Raw genomic sequence first — 21135 nt, forward strand, 5'->3', positions numbered from 1 at the left:
ATAGCCTGGCCTCAGGTGCATCTAATGATTACATCAGCCGAGGCTATAAATTCCGGTCAATGTTCATTGACGTGTTCCACACATTATTCAGCTCGGCTCACAGCGAAAGCTGTTCCCCGTAGCGCTTAGCAGCTTGGGGAATTTTCTCGACAAAAAGTGTTTCCAAACCAGTTTTTCGTGACATATGAAGTATCGACATAGAGTTTATGTGCTTTAGTTAAACAGAAAAATATTATGTTGACAGTTGTGACATTTTAGTGATAATTTGCATTTCCATCAGCTTTATTTTTATGTGCTAAAACTTTTTTCATGTGATCACAAAACATTTGTAGTGTAAATGCCAATCCATCCTGATGTGTCTCATATCAATTCAAAGGACCACCAACTCGCCTGTCAATCCTTCCTTTGCTCTAAAACAAGGGTTTCAATTTTGCTCATTTAAGATATTTTAAAAGATTTTTCAGAACAACTTTCCCTGGATAAGAGGGCACAGGACAGGACAAGAAGGGTTTTCCCGAAAGAGCAAAAAAAAAAGAGGAAATAAAGTTTGAAGGGGTTGGATGCTCTCCATTAGGCAGAGTAGACCAAAGAGCTTTTAGCAGCTGTCGATGAATTCTGATTGGCTATGCCATGATGAAATATGAATAGAAGGTAATTGAGTATTTCTGGGTTGTTAATTAGGCAGAGCCCTTGACTGAATCAGAGCTAGGCAGAGTCCAACAGAGCAGACAGGGCAGTGAGACCGAGTACTGGTGAGCCTGCTGGTTCTGAGATATTTAAAAAAAATAGTCTCTAGCAAAGGCTTACATGTGCATTACCCTTGTTCTCGCTAATTTAATGCATATATTCAATTACAGCACAATGAACAATATTAAACTGCAAAAATAGTTTCTTAATCATAATTTGTGTCTTGTTTTCAAGTACAAATATTCAAACATCCATAAAACAAGATACATTTCCATTAGAAGCAAAATTACATAAGATATAAAGTCTTGTTTTCAGAGAAATGAAACAGGATGTAACAAGGTTTGTGAATAATATTTTGTGACATTTTGCTGTAAAGGAATAATCCGGGTTCAATATCGGTTAAGGTCAGTTGACAGCATTTGTGGCATATTGTTGATTACCACCAAAAAATATTTTGATTCGTCTGTCATTTTCTTTAAAACAGGGGTTACAGAGAGACACTTAAAATAGAAATGAAAGGGGTACATTTTTGGACAGTTTAAAGGCAGAAATGTGAAAAGTATTATTTAAAAAAAATAACTTGCGTTAATTCTTCTGTTAAAACTCATGTATTATTTGAGCTGTAAAGTTGTTTAAATCGTCATGGTTACATTCATTTAGGGTTTGTTGACATTACATCGTATTGGCAACAAAGTTGTAAAATTGGCTATAACTTTACACAGAAAAGGTTAGTAAGCGACTTAATCGCACTAAGTCATGTTAACACACATACCCATGAATAGTGTAATGCTTATAGTAGTGCTGTCCAAATACATAATGTCAGGTGAATTTCATACATTGGGGAGAAGAGAGCATCTCATGCTCAACAGTAGCAGGTCACCAATCTAGCCAGATGTATTACCGTTTTTTTGAATTTATAAAACAATTTTCTTGAAACCTTCAACTATTTTCTAACAACTTTAAACACAAAATCAAATCTTCAAACTACATTCACAAAATCCCTGACTATTCTGGCAAAGTCAATCGCCTCAAAACCATTTAAACTATGCTCAAAATCAAACAATGCTCTCCGATCATACACACACAGCAAGTCAACGTATAAACACTACAGAGCATTCATTAAACACTACATCAGAAAATGGCGAACACTGTGTCCAGGGCATGTAATTACAGAACTAACAAAAAAATGATATAGTGCATTTTGCAATAAAAATATTTATAGTAATCACAATATTTATAGTACTGCAAATAATATAGTATTGAATATCTGCATATTTAGCCCTTGCACACTTGCATACTGTAAAATTGTATCAATTCAGAAAAAACTGTAAGAGGGGAATTATTGATGTCTTGCTGCAAATCATAATTAAAGAGTAGGGCATCCCATGCACAAGAGTGAGGTTACAAATCTAACTAGATTTATTGACAAGGGGCTTATCGATATTGTGGCAGGGTGGAGGGCGGGGCCGGGTCGTGATCCTGCGCGCCCGGTCCCGTATTAGGCTAATTATCTGTCCCTGAGGTTTAAAGGCCGACAGCAGAGGGCTGTGCGAGAGAGAGAGATCGTTAGCGGACATGTCCGCCATGTGTGTTTGTTTATGTGTACTGTTAAGTTTTTCATTAAAATATTATTTATGTTGAAAAGCCGGTTCTCTCCTCCTCCTTGCCCCATCCTTGAGCTGTTTTACACTGGTGCCGAAACCCGGGAGGGAGGAGGGATACGCCGCAGTAGAGTTCTCGCCACTACCGTCCACTCTAACGGAGCAGCCGCGCCATCTGCCGGGGACGAGGAGACCAGCCGCCTGAGCGAGGACGATGGCCGCCGACCGCGAGGGGAGGAGGGGCTCTAGCCGACCGCCTGGAGCGAGAGAACCGCTGCCAGGGGCGGAGGAGTCGCCTACCGGAGACCGCGGTCGGACCGCCGACGCGGGAGGGGCTCACTGCCGACCGCCTGGAGCGGGAGAACCGCTGCCAGGGGCGGGGAGACCCTTCTAGTCCCCGGAACGCGGGCGGGTGTTCCGTCCGCCAGGGGCTGGAGGACTGCCGCGGATCCGCCCGAGAGGCGCGGCTGTCGTCCGACAAAGGGTGGAGGAGTGGCCGAGGAACAAGCTGCGGCGTATCGGAGAACTGGCGAGTAAGAGTTTTTTTTTTTTCTCATCTCTCTCTCTCTCTCTCTCTCACTGTCGCTCTGCGTTGGCCTTTACCTCTCTTAAAATTTATAGTTTTGGGGGTACTACACTCTTACAGGAAGTACCCCCCATTTTAATTAGTTCTGTTTCCCTCCCTTGTCCCTCCCTCGTCCAGGTAGATGGGGATGACCTGCCGGCAGACAGCTGAAGGCGCCCTTCCCCAGGGAAAGAGGGGGATGTACGTCAGGCCGGGGCTCCCCAGCCTGAGAGAACGGGGAGGAATGTGGCAGGGTGGAGGGCGGGGCCGGGTCGTGATCCTGCGCGCCCGGTCCCGTATTAGGCTAATTATCTGTCCCTGAGGTTTAAAGGCCGACAGCAGAGGGCTGTGCGAGAGAGAGAGATCGTTAGCGGACATGTCCGCCATGTGTGTTTGTTTATGTGTACTGTTAAGTTTTTCATTAAAATATTATTTATGTTGAAAAGCCGGTTCTCTCCTCCTCCTTGCCCCATCCTTGAGCTGTTTTACAGATATATTGCTGTGTGTCATAACTGCCCTTATGGGTTGTCCTGCATATGGTTCAGTATTTCAGATTAAAGGGATAGTTCATAATGATTTACTTATCATGTTGTTCCAAACCCATATGACTTTCATCTCTGTAACACAAAAATAAATATTAGGCAGAATGTTAGCCTTAGTTAACATTCACTTTCATTTACTTGCATCTTTTTCTTTCCCATGCAATGAAAGCAAATGGTGAGTGAGGCTAACATTCTACCTCATATTGTGTTCTACCAAAGAAAGAAATTCCATTTTGGAACAACATAAAGCGGAGTAAATGATAACGGAATTGTCGATGTCAGCTGTGTTTTGAAAATGGTAGCTGGTTTCTAACAGGTCCAAGCTGGTCATAAGATGGTCTTTTGCTAGACCAGCTTTAGGTGGTCAAGCAAAGACCAGCTAATGACTATCTTGGACTGGCTAGAAACCAGCTACAATGATTTTTCAGCAGCGTTTAGCAAAGACAATAAGCAATCAAAGCTGCAGCTATTGTTAAGGTTAAATGTGTTGTCAAGCCCCACATTTTGAAACGTAGACCTTAAAACCATCTCCCCGGCCCTCTGAACCCTGACCCCTCAACCTCAGCACCTGCTCATTCTCGGTGAAGACCCGGCGACCGAAGCTCCAGATGATGTTGGGGGTGGGGTCACCTGTGGCCTCACAAGTTAGCTTGATCTGCTCGTCAAACTCAGTCGCCGTCTGGTTGTCAAGGAATGTGATCTTCGGATGCACTGTTGATGCACACACACACACACACACACACACACACACACACACACACACACACACACACACACACACACACACACACACAAACACACACACACACACACACACAAACAAGTCAATACATAGCCTACAAACACTCTTAGAAGGTAAGAGAGATATTGATTAACCTTGTGCAATTACTTCGCCTTCACAATGGCGAACAGTGCTCTTAAGTTGATGAGATGGAAATTGTTCACTTAAACAGATGAGAGAGTGCCTCCCTGGCTTAGAGCTTTCAATATTTAATCAACACCTTGTTATATTTCATAATTCAACAGAGGAACTTTGTTTGAAGGATGCAATGGGCTGGAATGGCACTTTGATGCATTTTATTTTATCAGATCTCTGTGGTGGCAGACGAAACCTTCTACATTTTCATAGTAATTAGCATGTTAACACTTGTTTCCAGTTCCGTGCAAATGGCCATCATGGTAATGGCAGAGGTAATGGAAGAACAGCTCACCCAAAAATTTTAACTCTGTCATCCATTACTCAAGCGAGACAGTGTGAATGAGCTTCTCTTATGCACTCTCATGAACAATAAGCTTTTCACTGAAAAAAAAATACTTCAATTTGAGTTATTTCTTACCAAAACGTTTGCTGGATATTCTTCAAATTCTCCTTTTGTGTTCCATAGAAGTCATAAAGGTTTGTAATGATATGATGACAGAATTTTCATTTTTGGGTGAACTATTCCTTTAGGCTTAAACAAGGTGACAGAGTCTTACCAAACACGTTGAGGCTGACTTCCTCACTCCTCTCTCCAGCCTTGTTCCCGGCGATGCATTTGTACTCTCCTTCATCAACCTTCTTGACGTCTTTGATGGTCAACTCGGATCCATCTTCATTCAGACTGTACTTCTCACCTGATTCCAATACGACATTACCACTGCAGGACACAATGAAAGAGGAAGAGGGTTCAGTAGTTCGTATGTTAATGTAATCTTATATTGAAGAGTTAGATTTATTTGGCTTGCTGTCCATATACTGGAGGGCTCAGAGCTCAAGACTCAACTTGAGTCCTGACTACCCCAAACCCCCACCTGCACACCCCGGACTTCTTTAGATAAATTATGAATCTAGAGAACAGGTGAAGAAGGGGTGGAGGAGGGATATCAGGAGAATTGTCACAGGAAGCAGGTAAGCAGCGGCTTATATACTCCTACTTGCGGGCCATGATTTGTCAGATTAAAATTAACATGCTCCTTCCAAACCTTTGTTAATTAACTCCATTTCAGTAGTTTGAATGTTAATGTAATCTTGTTTAGAAGAGGTAAAGTTATTTGGCTTAATGTCTGTATACTGGAGGCATCTGAGTCCTGATTACCCCCAAAAAGGAAGGTGTAAAGGGATCAATGGAAAGGAGGAGGCGAGAACCGGCTTGACGATATAAATCATACTTTAATAATAAACTGAAACAAAAGACAAACACAAACATATGACGGACATGTCTGTAAACTATCTCTCTCTCTCCCGCAAAATCCTCTGCAGTCGACCTTTATCCCTCTCGGGAGGCTTGATTAGCTTAATACGGGACCGGGTGTGTAGGATCACGACCCGGACCGCCCTCCGCCCTGCCACAGAAGGTCTGTTCCTGTACGATGGCTGGTCGAGGGGGGGCTACACTGTGATTCAAATGGGAGACCACCACTCACTACATTCGAATGATAAGCCCTGCATGCAACTGAACAGGGAAGGTGAGAACGAGAATTGGCTTGCGCTGTGTTTGAAAAGGAGGGCTCGATTTGAATGGCAGACTGCTCTAAAGTGAGGGAGATTGAGGGCATTGAACTGGTAAGCCCAGCATGCAATTCAATAGGGAAGATGAGAACGAGAGTTGGCTCGTGCTGTGTTTGCGTGCAAAAATACACATACATACATGCGTATGCGCTAACGCACACACACGTGCGTACGCATCTGCACGCGCACCCGCGCAAAGAAATACATACACTTACATACGTGTACACATACGTTCGTGTGCATGTAGGATGTAGCGAGAAGGTGGCAGGTGGAGACATGAGTGATAGAGAGAGGTGGTACTGATAAGGGGATTAGGTAATTAATGATTGATAAGCTTTCCTGATGTGGAAACGATAAGATCTGATGTAGCAGTGATATGCTGAGGGCCAACAACGAGAGATTGAATTTGTTGTTCTTATAAACCTTTTTTGGGCAGTTGTAGTTGCTGCGCTGATACGGAATGAATGACTGGAATAAAATTTGGCCTGGGACGCCAGATTAGAGGAGGACTGAATTAAGGTGCTTTTGGAACCAGAATCTTGAAGCTGCTTGGTTATTATCATTGGTTAATGCCGGATCAAGAGGGACTTAATAATTTTCTGTAAGTGAGAAATTATTCGAGAGATTAGTAAATTTGGCAGGTTGAAAATGTAAATGAAATGCCCCTTTTAACTTTTATTGATTTGTTTTGCTTTGTTTAATGAAGAGTCTGATTGTTTTGTTGTCTATGATTTGCAGGTCTGAGAAGGTAGGATGGATGTTGGGATTGAATTGTGTATTGATGGGGATTTCTGAGCAACGCAGAAAGCCAAAGAAGGCTAGGCTAAACATAGCGTTGAGCGTGCAAGCTGTGTTTACTGAATGGTAACCAAGGCAGAGGGTTGTTAGGCATTTGTTAAGATATTGATGGTTAGAGGCATTCTGGTGCATAAGCATTTAATGAGCAGAGAAATTTGTGGGTTATTGATTGCTGGGACGGACTTGCCAAAAATTGATTTATGGAAAAGGATGCCGCTTAGGTAGCCTTTGGTGGTATCTGGTTAAATGCTTTTGAATGGTGATGTGGAAAATATGCTGTAGTAGAACGATTATTAATTGCAATAAATATAACCAACCAATTTGGGTGAAGGAAAAGTCTGACAGAAGTTCTTGATCGTGGTAAACTGCATTGGAACAGCTGGTTTTCGGAGGCAGCCTCACGTGAGGGCCTGCTCTGGGTGGAAGGCTTGGACGAAGGACCTTTATGCGGCTATAGGGGCTGTAACGTGATATTTTGTATCTAATCAGCCAGCTTATGGGGGCGGCCTCACGTAAGGGCCTGATTTGGGTGGAAGTTTAGATGAAAGGACCTGTGTATGGCCGTAGGGAGTTGTACCATAGGTATACTGTCAGATCGGCTGCAGAGCCTAACTCAGAGATGGGGAAATATGGTGCTTGAAAAGAACAGGAGGAGGTGGTGACCGCCATCTCATACTATGATCGTTGCATCTGCTGAGAAGCAAAGACAAAGTCTTCAGTGGAAGCATGGTAAAACGCTGCTGCAACTTTAGAGTAAGTAGGCTTCCTGCGGGAGTAGAGTTTAAAGTACTGTCGTTTCAGTGGATTGAGCATTTGGGGGCATGGTAAAGGGGCTCCTGTGGGAGCGCTGCTGTGTTTCCTTTGCTGTAGATGTACATCTATACATTTATGGAACTTAGGAATTGAAAGTGCCTATGGAGAAAACAGAAGTAACTTCTGTAAGGGAAGCAAAAGGTTAGTTAGGAAAACCTAGCCATTATATTTATACACACCGCAAGGGAAGCCAAAGGTTAGTTAAGATAAACATGACGATTACGTTTGTACACGCATGTAGGGGAGGCAAGTGGTTAGATAGGTATACAAAACTTGATTACATTTGGCATGTGCGGGGTACTACTGCGGCAGTGTCAGGTGGGGCACTGTATCATATTGGGCACAAATTACTCTATTACATTTATAAACACCTGTAAGGGAAGCAAAGGTTAGTTTGTATTTACCTGTAGGGGGAGCAAATCGTTACTTAGGAATATGTAAATTAATTAACTTTATATACATCTGTAAGTGAAGCAAAAGGTTAGTTATGAAAAATATGTCACATGTGTATATGCATCTTTAAGTAAAGCAAAAGTTTTGTTAAGAAAACAACTTTGGTGGAGAACAACTGCGGCAGTATCCAAATGCGAAAGTGGAGCTGCTGTGGCATTGTCGAGAGAAAATCTCACACCTGACCAGAAAAACATGCAAAATAAGATGAGTCAAATGGATCTACAATGAAAAATAACCAAAACCCTTTAAACTATCAGATTAGCAGAAATGAATTGGCAGATGTAATAAAGAAACTAAAACCCAGAAAAGCATGTGGTTTAGACAACATTGGAACAGAAATGCTGAAGCACAGCCCTGTTAAAACTGTTCAATCTCGTTCTGCAAACTGTCTACTTTCCTGATACCTGGAGAATGGGTTTAATAAACCCATTTTATAAGACTGGAGAAAAATTCAGCCCCAATAAGTACAAAGGCATTTCTGTGAACAGTAATCTGGGGAAGACTTCGTTATACAATCCTTCCTTTCCAAACACAACGACTTGAGAAAGAATCAGATTGGATACACAATAGTCAACCAGCACATTCATCAAAAAAGCTGTTTTGTTGATTTAAAAAAAATATTTGATTCCTTTTGGCATGATGGTCTATATTATAAAATTCTACATTCCGGCAATATGGGTAAAATGTATGCCACAATCAAATCTATGTATTTGGACAAGGGGTGCAGAGTTAAAATTGGCAATAAAAGAACAGAATACTTCACTCAAGGGTGTGGAGTGAGAAAGGGCAGCAGTTAAAGTCCAGCTCTTTTCAACTTTTATATGAATGAGTTAGCAGTGCTACTGGAACAATCTGCAACACCCGGTCTTACTCTAAATAATCCTGGAGTTACATTTCTTCTCTATGCAGATTATCTGATGCTGCTGTAAACTTCTGCACAAGGACTACAGCAGCACCTGGACCTGCTGGAGAACTACTGTCAGATAAAATAAACTAAAAACTAAAATTATGATCTTCCAGAAAAAAGACAGATTATAGGAAACCAGATATTCACTCTGGGAAACCTGCAATAGAACACACCCTACACTACGACTACCTCAATCTAAAAATCAGTGCTTCAGAGGGTTTTGGTCTTGAAGTAAATGCATTGAAAGAGAAAGCTAGAAGAGCATTCCATACTATTAAGGCCAATTTTCCAAAATAGACATTCCTTAACAATTTGGTGTAAAATATTTGATAGTATTATTATACCTATTGCTCTGTACGTATGTGAGGTTTGGGGTCCTCTCTGTCTGGCAGATTACTCTAGATGGGACAAACAGCCCATAGAATCCCTGCATGCAGAATTCTGTATAGACATTCTAAGAGTTCAGAGAAAAACACTATACTAATGCATGCCATGCAGATACCCTCTAATTATTCATTTTGAAAAACAATCCCTCAAATTCTGGACACACCTAAATTCAAGTTCCCCAAACACACTGCAACACGAAACCCTTAAAACCCTAGAGTTGAAGCCTAAAACCAGTCCCCTTTGTCAGTTGGCTCTGAAACTCACAAACCCACAATCAACTAACAAGTTTCAGACCAGTATTGCTAAACAAAACCAAATCAGAATAAACCAAATCATAAAAGAAAGCAAAAATTCACATTTGGACCATTGGGAAAATGAAAGTAAAAACCAAAGCAAATTGGAATGTTATCGGACCCTAAACAGAATGTATAATCTGACAGAATATCTCCACACTGTAAGAGATCCATAACAGAGGCAGATCCTCACCAAATACAGGCTCAGTGATTTTTCAGAAAACATGGCTTCCAAAGGAAGAACAAGTCTGTGCTCACTGTGACACTGGTGACGTCAAGACACAAACACACCTTCTCCTTGCCAAAGTTTTCCAGTTCAGCAGAAACAGATCAAATGCAGGTGTTACTGGGGGAGGACAATCATGCATCAGTTGCAGCAAACGTTTTGAAGTGCACACCCTCAGAAACCAATCACTGCCTTAATGTACTTCATTCACAGTATATATATATATATTTGTTTTTTCATAATGTCTTGTTAAATGCTTATTTTATATGATATGTTATAGTGTATGTTGTTATTATATTTTTTTATTTTATTTTATTAATTACCAGGCACCTTATTTTAATTGTATTTTTATTATTATTATTTGTTACTGTTTTATTATTATTTTTGTATTGCCATTATCTGTTTTGTGTATTAATGCTTTGGCAATATTGTATGTAAACACAATCATACTAATAAATTACTTTAAATTGAAATTTGAGAGAGAGAGAGAGAGGATGAGTTTATTGTTTGGCCTTCCTGCTGTCACTTGCTCAGCAAAATCATGAATACACGATGCCCCTCTACATCTACACAAACAAATTCAGAGGGAATGCGAGCCTGGCCATAAAATGGATTCCATGAATCCATGAAATGCATTCTTCATCCTGCAGTGCACAACTTCTCTCATCATGCTGGTAGTCCATTTTTCAGCGTTGCGTGTTCACAAAGCACGTTGTTTTTAGCACTAAACAGTAAAAGTTCTCCCATGAAAGTGCCACTGTGAACTGGCTTGAATGGGCAACTGACGTCAAGATTTTAGCTTCTTGACGTCTCACCACCATATGCCTTTAGAAAACTTGGACTACTTTTATGATACCTTTGGCCCTTTTTTAAAGTGAGGCACTATCCATTGCCATTGTATTAAAAAGATTGGCTGTGATATTCATCTTTGCCTTCATCTTAGCATCTTTTTTCCATACAGTGAACGTGAATGGTGACCGAGGCTAACATTCTGCTTTCTTTTGTATTCTGCATGAGAAAGAAAGTCATCATTTCATATTTGGGTTAACTATTCAAAGAGCATTTGCATGTCATAAGCATGCAGTATAACTCCTATCTTCTTGAATAGGTAAAGACTGAAATCTTCAAAATTAACATTTAACATTTCAGTTACACATTTTAAATCAGCAATAAAATCGCACAACAATGGTATTATAAATGTAGCTTCTTCAGCTGAAATAAGGAAAAAAAAAAAACAGTTTTTCAGGTTGACACTGATTTTGCATCTCCTCCCTATGGTCTGTTCAGAAAAAAGAAAAACGGGTTAAATCAGTTGGCTGGTCTGGTTTAGTCAAGTCTAGCTAGTCTGGGCCAGCAGATTTAGCTGGTTGACCAGCTGGCAAATACCCCAAACCCCTTTGAAGCTACCAAACCAAACAGGCCTGACCAGTTTAGAAGAACAGCAAAGACCTGCTAAACAGCTTAAAGGGATAGTTCACCCAAAATGAAAATTATCTCATCATTTACTCACCCTCATGCCATCCCAACACTTTTTTTTCTGCTACACAAACAAAGATTTTTAGAAGAATATTTAAGCTCTGAAGGTCCATACAATGCAAGTGAATAGATACCAAAATATTGAAGCTCCAAAATGCACATAAAAGCAGCATAAAAGTAATCCAAAAGACTCCAGTGCTTAAATCTAAATCTTCAGAAGTGATATAATAGGTGTGGATAATAAACAGATCATTATTTAAGTCGTTTATTTACTATAATTACTCCTCCCTGTCAGTAGGTGTGATATGCACGAAGAATGTGAAATTGGAATTGAAAGTGAAGATTGATAGTAAAAAAGGACTTAAATATAGATCTGTTTTTATCCACGCCAATCATATCACTTCTAAAAATATGGGTTTAACCACTGGAGTCTTACGGCCCAGGTATACAACACTTTGTGCATTCCGTTCCGTCTCGCAAACAGTTGTGTGCACACAGCTTTAAAAGTATACCTCATGTGGATTAGCACGAATGGACACATTTGACACATGCACAGTACAATTGCTTTGTTATACACTACCAGACGTTAGAGGGCAACACCGAGTGGTGTCATTTACAAGACATCTGCTCTGAAGGAAAATAAGAAGAAAAATTGAAGATCCACCATTAGAGGACGCAAGAACAACAACAATAAAACAATGGAGAAGGATATGTTCTTTGACTACTGATTGGCAGTACAGATCAACTGTGCATATTGCCACCTAGTGGACTCTTCGATCTCAACAGTCAACCTTGCGCATGCACATTTGTCCATGCACAGTCCATGCAGAGACAAAAATCTGGCTGCACGCAGACACTGTGCGCAGACGTCCGAGGACACTCCTGATGATGAAAATTACATAATGTGGACTGTGTGTGGACTGTTAAGGAATGTGGACAGGCGAAGTATACTTTGGGCTTGATGGATTACTTTTATGCTGCCTTTATGTGCTTTTTGAGCTTCAAAATTTTGGTATCCATTCACTTGCATTGTGAGGACCTAGAGAGCAGAAATATTCTTCTAAATACCTTTGTTTGTGTTCAGCAAAAAAAGTTGTCATAAACATCTGGGATGAGGGTGAGAAAATGGTGAGAATTATTTTATTTTTGGGTGAACTATCCATTTAAGCTTTTTTTTTACCCACCAGGGATCCTTGTACTGTCCTGATCCTTGGAATAAAGGACATTTTTGCATAGTCACCTTCCCCTTCTTGATGCCTCCTGTCCCTGAGACAATATAACTGTTAAAAACAATGTCTGAAGGCCATAAAAACTAAGCTGATTTTCTTCTGATGGTTTTTTTTGGAAGAATGCCACCACTCTTTAAAACTGTCTCTTCATGACACTAAATCAGTTGTACACAAGTCTGATCCAAATTCCTGAACTTTTTGTCCTGTAACAGCAGCAATTTAGTGACAGTTTAAAACTGCCCCCAAATGACAGCACTGTCATTGATGGAGGGATATAAATGAGGTTGTGTTGGGCTCTCCTGTCCCTCCCTTTCCAGAAGGGAAGGTTGATCTTTTTCTCTTCATGTTACCCATCAGTAGCGAATTGGTTAAAGAAGTCACTAATGTTTACAGTTAAAGCCATTATGAAAGCTGGCAGCTGCCACATTTACCAGCAGCTGAAAGGATGAAAACAGTGTGTCTACAATTCATACAGCTTTTACAAGCTTCAATAACTCTAATCCTTCTCCGTCCTGGATTGCAGAAAAAGCTAATCTTTCCCTGCAGAGATTTGGCTGAAAATTTTGGTGCTTTTTTGGCAAGGCTAGATAAGGGGCCAGCTGAATAGTGTGGGTGACAAATGACACATACCGTGCCCATGTGACAGTGGGTTCTGGGTAGCCATCTGCATGACAGGCCAATGTCACAGCCTGGCTGATGTTTGCAGTGGCATTAAACTCAGTGTAGCGGGTCCTGATACTTGGCACAACTGAGAGAGAGAGAGAGAGAGAGAGAGACAGACATAGAGAAAGAGAGACAAGTGAAAATAACATTGAGAAAAATACTGATGTTAAATAGCTGAAATAAAGAACACTCATCTTAAATGCAATCGGCAAACCAGCTGAAAAGACCAGCATAGATAATCACCAGTTATGGTGTTGTTTTTAAGATGGTGCTACCCAGTAAGGGATGCTGTCTTCATAACTAGCTTAACCAACAAGTGTTCCTTGGTCAACTAGCTTCAACAGAAATATCATCCAGGTCAGGCTTGGACAAATTTCAGAATTTTAGAATGGGCTCCATTTCAATTCTTGACTTGAATTTAAATTACAATTTTAAATAAACTAACTACATCCCATCAGATGCTAAATTGAAACTTGAAATGGAATGACAGAATACATTCAAGACGGAAACTGAACAATCACACAACAGAGGTTGACTTCAAAACATATTTCGCAACAAATCAAAAATAGCTACATAAATTTGGATTACGTATGCCTATTTATTCATTTTAAACTCAGCAAAAAAAGATAAGTTCTCTAAATTTCAACTACTTTTATTTTCAGCAAACATGTATTTACAAACATTTGTAAATATTTGTATGAACATAACAATATTAAACAACTAAGACATGTGACTTACAGAAATTGAATAATGTGTCCCTGAACAAAAGTAACAGTCAGTATCTGGTGTGACCAGCTGCATTAAGTACTGCAGTGTATCTCCTCATGGACTGCACTAGATTTGCCAGTTGTTGCTGTGAGATGTTACCCAACTTCCCGGACATTTCTGGGGGGAATGTCTCTAGCCTTCAACCTCCTATCCAAAAGGTCCCAGACGTGCTCAATGGGATTGAGATCCGGGCTCTTCGTGTGCCATGGCAGAACATTGACATTCCTGTCTTGCAGGAAATCACACACAGAACGAGCAGTATGGCTGGTGGCATTGTCATGCTGGAGAGTCATGTCAAAATGAGCCTGCAGGAAGGGTACCACATGAGGGAGGAGGATGTCTTCTCAGTACTGCACAGTGCCGAGATTGCCTGCAATGTCAAAAAGCTCAGTCCGATGATGCTGACACACCGCCACAGACCATGACGGCTCCAAATCGATCCTGCTCCAGAGTACAGGCCACTGTGTAATGCTCAATCCTTCGATGAAACGCGAGTCTGACCATCACCACTGGTGAGACAAAACCACGGCTCGTCAGTGAAGAGCATTTTTTGCCAGTCCTGTCTGGTCCAGCGAAGGTGGGTTTGTGCCCATAGGCGACATTGTTGTTGGTGATGTCTAGTAAGAACCTGCCTTACAACAGGCCTACAAGCCCTCAGTCCAGCCTCTCTCAGCCTATTACAGACAGTCTGAGCACTGATGGATGGATTGTGTAACTCGGGCAGTTGTTATTACCATCCTGTACCTGTCCTGCAGATGTGATATTTGGATGTACCGATCTTGTGCAGGTGTTGCTACACGTGGTCTGCCACTGCGAGGATGATCAGCTGTCCTTCCTGTCTCCCTGTAGCACTGGCTTAGGCGTCTCACAGTACGGACATTGCAATTTATTGCCCTGGCCACATCTGCAGTCCTCATGCCTCCATACAGCATGCCTAAGGCACATTCATGCAGATGAGCAGGGACCCTGGGCATCTTTCTTTTGGTGTTTTTCAGCGTCAGTAGAAAGGTCTCTTTAGTCCTAAGTTTTTATAACTGTGACCTTAATTGACTACCGTCTGTAAGCTGTTAATGTCATAATGAACATTCCACAGGTGCATGTTCATTAATAGTTTATGGTTCATTGAACAAGCATGGACAACATTGTTTAACCATTTACAATAAAGATCTGTAAAGTTATTTGGATTTTTACAAAATTATCTTTAAAATACAGTGTCCTGAATAAGGGACATTTCTTTTTTGCTGAGTTTATTTAGAATACATGCAGTGTGGCTGTGGCAGGGCGGAGGGCTGTGGCAGGGTGGAGGACCCTTATCAGGCTAATCAAGCCTCAGAGAGGGATAAAGGCCGACTGCAGAGGATTGTGCAGAGAGAGAGAGATAGTTTACGGACATGTCCGTCGTGTGTGTCTGCTGGATGTCGGTGAGGGCGTTGAAGGCTCCATAGCGGCGCTCTCTTCCAAACCCGGGTTCTCGGCACCACTGTAACACTCTTTGGTTTGAACGGAGAAGTCAGGAGACAGCGAAGCAGCTTGAGGTCAGTTTTATTTTTGTCTGCAATGAGACTCGACGGTAACCGTCAAACACAGGTACGAATATATACAGCACTTTGTATCAATGGCTAATAATGTCCGTCTGCAGGTTTCTCTCTCCTGCACAATCCTCCGCAGTCGGCCTTTATCCCTCTCGGAGGCTTGATTAGCCTGATAAGGGACCGGTGGCTAATGCGGGGCCACCATCTACACCAGCATAAAACCAGCATTAACTTCAGCATTAAAATCTTTTAAGCAGAAACCCCAGGCTGTCTGCTCCCATGTGTATGTGCCATGACAGGTGGCTCTGAGATTGAGTCCTCACCATTGACAATAACCATGATGACCCTGAAGGCGATTTCTCCCCGGGCCATGATGCGGCCCTCGCAGGTATAGTGACCCTCATCTGTCTTCTTGATGCCACGGATCTGTAGGTGGTTGTTGCTCAGGAACTTGAAGCGCACTGTAGGTGAGGGACAGAGAGAAAGACAGAGAGAGAATGCAAAATGAGACTGTAATTACTCTTGAGTAAGATAAGGAGACCATGTTAACGAGCCTCTCATTACATGCTGGGTGGTGAAAATGACTCGGCTGCACAACCGATACCACATTTTATCCCCATATAAAATTAATCTTTATGGGCCATTCTGCAGTGCTATCTTTATTTTATGCCCAGAGTAAAGGTGTATCTAACATTTCAACTCCATGGAGTTACAGTAAAACTGTAATGATATATTAAAACGATGGAAAACACAACTTGTGGTGATAAAAAATGCACAAGACAAAGCAAAGCATTCTAGCCAGAACAAAGGCTATATTCAGAATGGAATACTTGCTTACTAGTAATTGCTGAATACTACACAGTAAACACTGTATAGTGCCTGCAGTTTATTTATATAATAAGTGAAACATAGGGCATCATTCCAACATTCCTAAGCATCTCAAGCAGTATGCTACATTGTTGGCACATGACATCATGTCAAGGTATCGTCTTAAAAATTTCTTAACATTGGGTAGTCTAATCAGTAATGAGTCAAAAAATAAAATGTTAAAATTGTGGCTGTAATTACTTCCAGTTCATTTGCCATAATGGAATGGGTGGTCAAGTTGAGCACATTGCATTTTGAAATAACAATATTCCATGCAGTGTTCTCTGTTCTATACTGCATATTTTGGTAAATGTAGGTAACCTGGGTATTCAATGTATACAGGAAATTTGCATAATTTGCACAGTATGGATACAATTTACTGCAGAACATTAGTCAAACAAAAGAAGAGCACCGAAGTGGTTAACAAGAGAAATGTGCAAAATGTATTATTTACACAGAGCAGTTCGGGTTTCAAGTTATCCTGCAATTAGTGGTTTGCAATGAAAAAACTGTGAGTTCATGTCTCACAGCAGAGAGCTGTGGTCAATGTCTATTCCAGCGGTCTCTGGGGAAGAGCCCTCCGAGGTTAAAGTAGTTCCATCTAAAGGAGGCTTGAACAGACAAACAAAACTGCTCAGATAAAAACAACATTACATCTTATTCACTATAATAATCTGAATTCATAAACATTAGAATGAGGCAAAAAAAAATGTTTTACTTTGATTTCTCCAAATCAAAGTTCAGGCTCTTCATTTTAACACTGCTTCTGTCATGCCAGAGGGCTGAAACTCATGAGCAGGGTGTCTGTGCTGTGCACAGACGTTTAACTAAAAGAAGAGATGTTTATGACAGGCAAGACAGAAGGATGGCAGAAGCTTAAAAAAAGCGAAGAGAAGAGTGTTACAGAAAGGAGTAAAATAGAGGGTGAGAAGGAGGGGGATTGAAAGATTATGAGAGACTGCTCTCTTGGCCTTCTGCCTGTACATGTCTTACCATCAGACTCAGGCTGGATTCTAATCGATTTATACTTCCAGATGATAGTCGGGGGTGGTGAGCTTATGACATCACAGATGATGTCAGCGTCATCCCCCTCATTAAACTCTTGGGGCGATGGAGCATTCTGGAAAGTGAGTTTCTCTGAAATAGAATTGACAAGCACTTTAAACACCATGCTTTAACACATTCATATAAACATATACAGTATTTTAATCATTAAAGGTAAAATGTATCAACCATATTCAATAAGTAAAAAAAAAAGGAATATATGGGCTCTTCTATGAGTATTACCATCCAGAGACAGTAAAAAAACAAAAGTCTCATTAAAGGCTGAAATTCTTGTAAAAAAAAGAACTGTTTGCACACTGCAGAATAATCTTTTATTAATATTATATAAAATAAGCAGTGAAACAATTGTTTTAAAATATTATTATTTTTCAATAAACTTTGTCCACCAAATTAAAGTCATGTGGTCTACAACATGTAATTAGCCATTTAGTTGTTTATGTTGACAAAAAAAAAACATAAAACAGAGACCCTAAAAACTGAGAGTGGGGTTTAGAAAAAAAAAGAAAAAGAAAATTCTATATTTTGTAATTTTTATGAAAAGGCACTTTTTGATTAGGTCATGTGGTGAGCCTGAAAAAATGCTTTAAATATTCTTGACTCAAATACTTAAGATGCATAAGTAGGCATAGAATAGAAAATTAAGGTCTATATTGGATGTAAAAATACAACAACATAGGAATTTGATATGAGGACAATTTTTGTCCCAGCATTTTAAATGTTAAGGGCATTTTTATCCCTTTCAGTGGCATTGCACTGAGCCCATCTTAATCTCTGACACAACAACAATCCATGTTGCTGTTTAAAATTGGCATGTGTTTTAATCAGAGGGTGTTTCTAGGGTCCAGTGTGGATATTAAGGGTTTAGCCCAGACCACTGTATATGTGGTCTGGGCTAAACGTATTGGGCCCTCCTTTCATGAAACAATGGAATACAACACACTTTTTATAGTTAGTGGTCAGACACATATTTTTAAGCCAAATAATATTCACTTTGTTATCAGAGTTATGGCTCTGAAATATTCAGTGCTTATTACATATGGATGAAAGGAAACTCTTTCCAAAGAATCAACAAACAGGCTCCTCTAATTTCTTCGAGGTTGCCTACAGAACAGAAAGCTGCACCAAAATGTATATGAGCTTTCACTTTGTTGCGTAATAAATATGTACTGGACATTAAACCAATAGTCAATTGGCTTGCAAGACTTTATCAGATTTAAAGACCAGACACACAGCTCTGAATGATGTTATTATTGACAAATATTACCAGGCAAAAAGTGATAAAAAACCTTTAAGGCTTTACTTTACTAAACATTCAAGGCTTAAGCCCCAAAAAGGTGGGGGTTAAATTAATGATATTTGAAAGTTCAATGATAGTTTACCTAACGATAATCAATGTTTGTAGTTACATTTAGTTACATGGAAGGGTGATTTGTTGTGTAGATTAAAGCATTGCTGTATTAAAGGCAAAACACATATATTTCACTTACGGAAAATCTTTACAATGATTGTGCCCTGAGATTCCTTGTCCCCATTTTTGGCCACACACTTGTACATGCCAGCATGGTCAATGTTGGCATTGTAGATTGTGAGTGTGGATGAGGACTCGTCATTCTGGCTGACACTGATGTCTGTTCTTCCTGGCTGGAGCTTTTCACCATTGGGAGCATACCAGTCTATTTCCTTTGCATCTCCAACAACTGAAAGCACACATAAATCACCATGACAGACTGTCAGTTCACCAGTTCTGAGGCAAAAAACAAAAAAAAACATTTAAACAGGCCTGTCTAATCGGAGCTGAAATCTTAATCTCTGGTGCCGTAATGGACACAAAATCCATTAAATTTGACTCAAGAACATAATGAATATTGTAAATGTGCAATGAGATATCAAGAATCTCATGAAACTACTTAAAACAGTGAAAAGTACTATAGCTGGAAGACATTATGAAATCAAAATAAGTTTTTTTTTGGCTTTTGGTGCATGTCAATTAGCTTTGAGGCCATTGTATGTGCTAATATTGTTCTAAAAGTTGAATATATTTCTAAAAATAAACTTGATACATGCTACATATTTTGGACAGAGTTTCTGTCCAGAAAAACAGACCAAAAATATTGATGACTTATCTTATAGTACACAGATCAAATGCTCTGTAGAATGAGAATGACCCTCCCACTAATTCTACTTGCAAGCAACTAGCAAATCATGCCCATGGCTGTGATGTAAGCTAAAGTTTATTGGCTATTTTTAAAAAGGGACATGACATCCTTTGAATATTTCAGGTATTCCTTATTTATAATACTTTAGAAGAAATTTTGTTTTTGCATTTCATCTAGCCCATTCCTTAACATCACATTTCACCATCTCTTCGGTGGAAGTCAAGGGCTAAAATTCACAAAGTGATTGACAGCAAGAACCAAGAAGGTCAATGAAAATCTCTCTAGACTATAAATAAATACATCAAAGCTAGTCCACCATGCCTACAAGCAGAATTAAAGAACTTGTTTAAATGTTTTGAACAGAGTGGTAAAGGTAGGTTTGAAATCAAAGGGACTTCATGAAGGTTAAATATGAAGTGACCCTTGATTTGTTTCATCACAGGTGGGCCGTCCTCCTACCTTCACACAAAAAGAATTTAGACTCTCCCACGCTGATCTCTCCTTGGGCTGGAGTGATTTCCACTTGCAAGGCAGCTGGTGAAGAGAAAGAGAGATAGAAATCCATATTTTAGATATGAGCCATATAGAGACTACTAAATTAAACCTATACAAACTCGAACATACTACAGAGTTCAAAAAGTCAAATAGAGAAATGCTTATATTATATAGTTTCATTACACACTATTTTGTCAGCAAAACAATTTTACTGAAGATTTTTAATTTCAAATTTTTTATATGGTATGGCCCCCTTTTTGCTTTAATGAGAGCATGCACTTGAGCAGGCATGGATGCTACAATTTTGTGCAAAACCTGATGTTCCATGTTATTCCAGCATGATTTGAGAATGTTCCAAAGAGCATCATGAGTGTTTCAATCGAAGCAAGGAAATCTAAGTATTCACCACATTAGAGAAATGGGTGAATGGGGTGTTAGCCTAAAAGAGTAATGTGCAGCAAGCTGCCATGGTAACCCTGAGTACTGTCACAAGCACTTAATGAAAAACCTCTGTGTTAGGCAGCCTGATTCTCAGGCTATATATGACAATTAGGGCTTGGCACTATCTGAAATATGAAGAATTATAGGCCCCTTGCAAACATATTTTCCACCCACAATTACCTGAGGGCTCTGAACCACACTGATATTTCATAATGGAAGCCTACCTTAAGCTTCAATTTTCCAGTTTAATGGAAAACACCTGATGGAGCTTTCTGAGCATTTTTGTTTGTGTGCAGTTGGGGAGTATAATGCCATAAATGATAGCATATTAGTTTCCAGAGATGAGGCTAATATATCTCATCTTCTCGCATCAACTATGGTAAATGAGATCAGCCCTGATCGCTCTCAGGCAGCAAGCGGCCATTAGTTCTAAGTGATAGATACCGTAATGTTGCAAAAAGAGATGGAAGAAAAACTATACAAAATATGAAACTGTACCTGTTGAAAAAGAGGGTAAAATGTAAGTGGTCTTGTTTAGATGGTCAGCACCTTTGACACCCACTCTGACAGCTGAAAATTGCCCAAATTCACTCTGAAACTATGCTAAGAGACCAGCTAACCAGCTGGTTTTACCTTTTTTGTTTTTCAGCAGGGCAGTACAAGAATTCTGCAAACCAAGTAAT

The 21135-nt window shown here is 40.1% G+C and overlaps 1 protein-coding gene across 6 annotated transcripts in view; it reads right to left on the reverse strand.

The window, feature by feature from the left end:
• The window catches only part of LOC127627447 (neural cell adhesion molecule 1-like), a 311535-nt gene that overhangs the window by 82699 nt on the left and 207701 nt on the right, over positions 1-21135 (reverse strand). For all 6 annotated transcript variants that reach the window (XM_052103824.1, XM_052103823.1, XM_052103826.1 and 3 more), the window contains exons 2-8: positions 19976-20050; positions 18848-19057; positions 17289-17432; positions 15752-15889; positions 13096-13213; positions 4872-5032; positions 3964-4106 (exon numbers count right to left, since the gene is read on the reverse strand). In XM_052103824.1, the coding sequence (XP_051959784.1) occupies positions 3964-4106; positions 4872-5032; positions 13096-13213; positions 15752-15889; positions 17289-17432; positions 18848-19057; positions 19976-20050 (989 nt within the window). The remainder of the gene's footprint in view (positions 1-3963; positions 4107-4871; positions 5033-13095; positions 13214-15751; positions 15890-17288; positions 17433-18847; positions 19058-19975; positions 20051-21135) is intronic.

The sequence above is a fragment of the Xyrauchen texanus genome, chromosome 34 (assembly GCF_025860055.1).
Source record: "Xyrauchen texanus isolate HMW12.3.18 chromosome 34, RBS_HiC_50CHRs, whole genome shotgun sequence".
Taxonomy (NCBI): Eukaryota; Metazoa; Chordata; class Actinopteri; order Cypriniformes; family Catostomidae; genus Xyrauchen; species Xyrauchen texanus.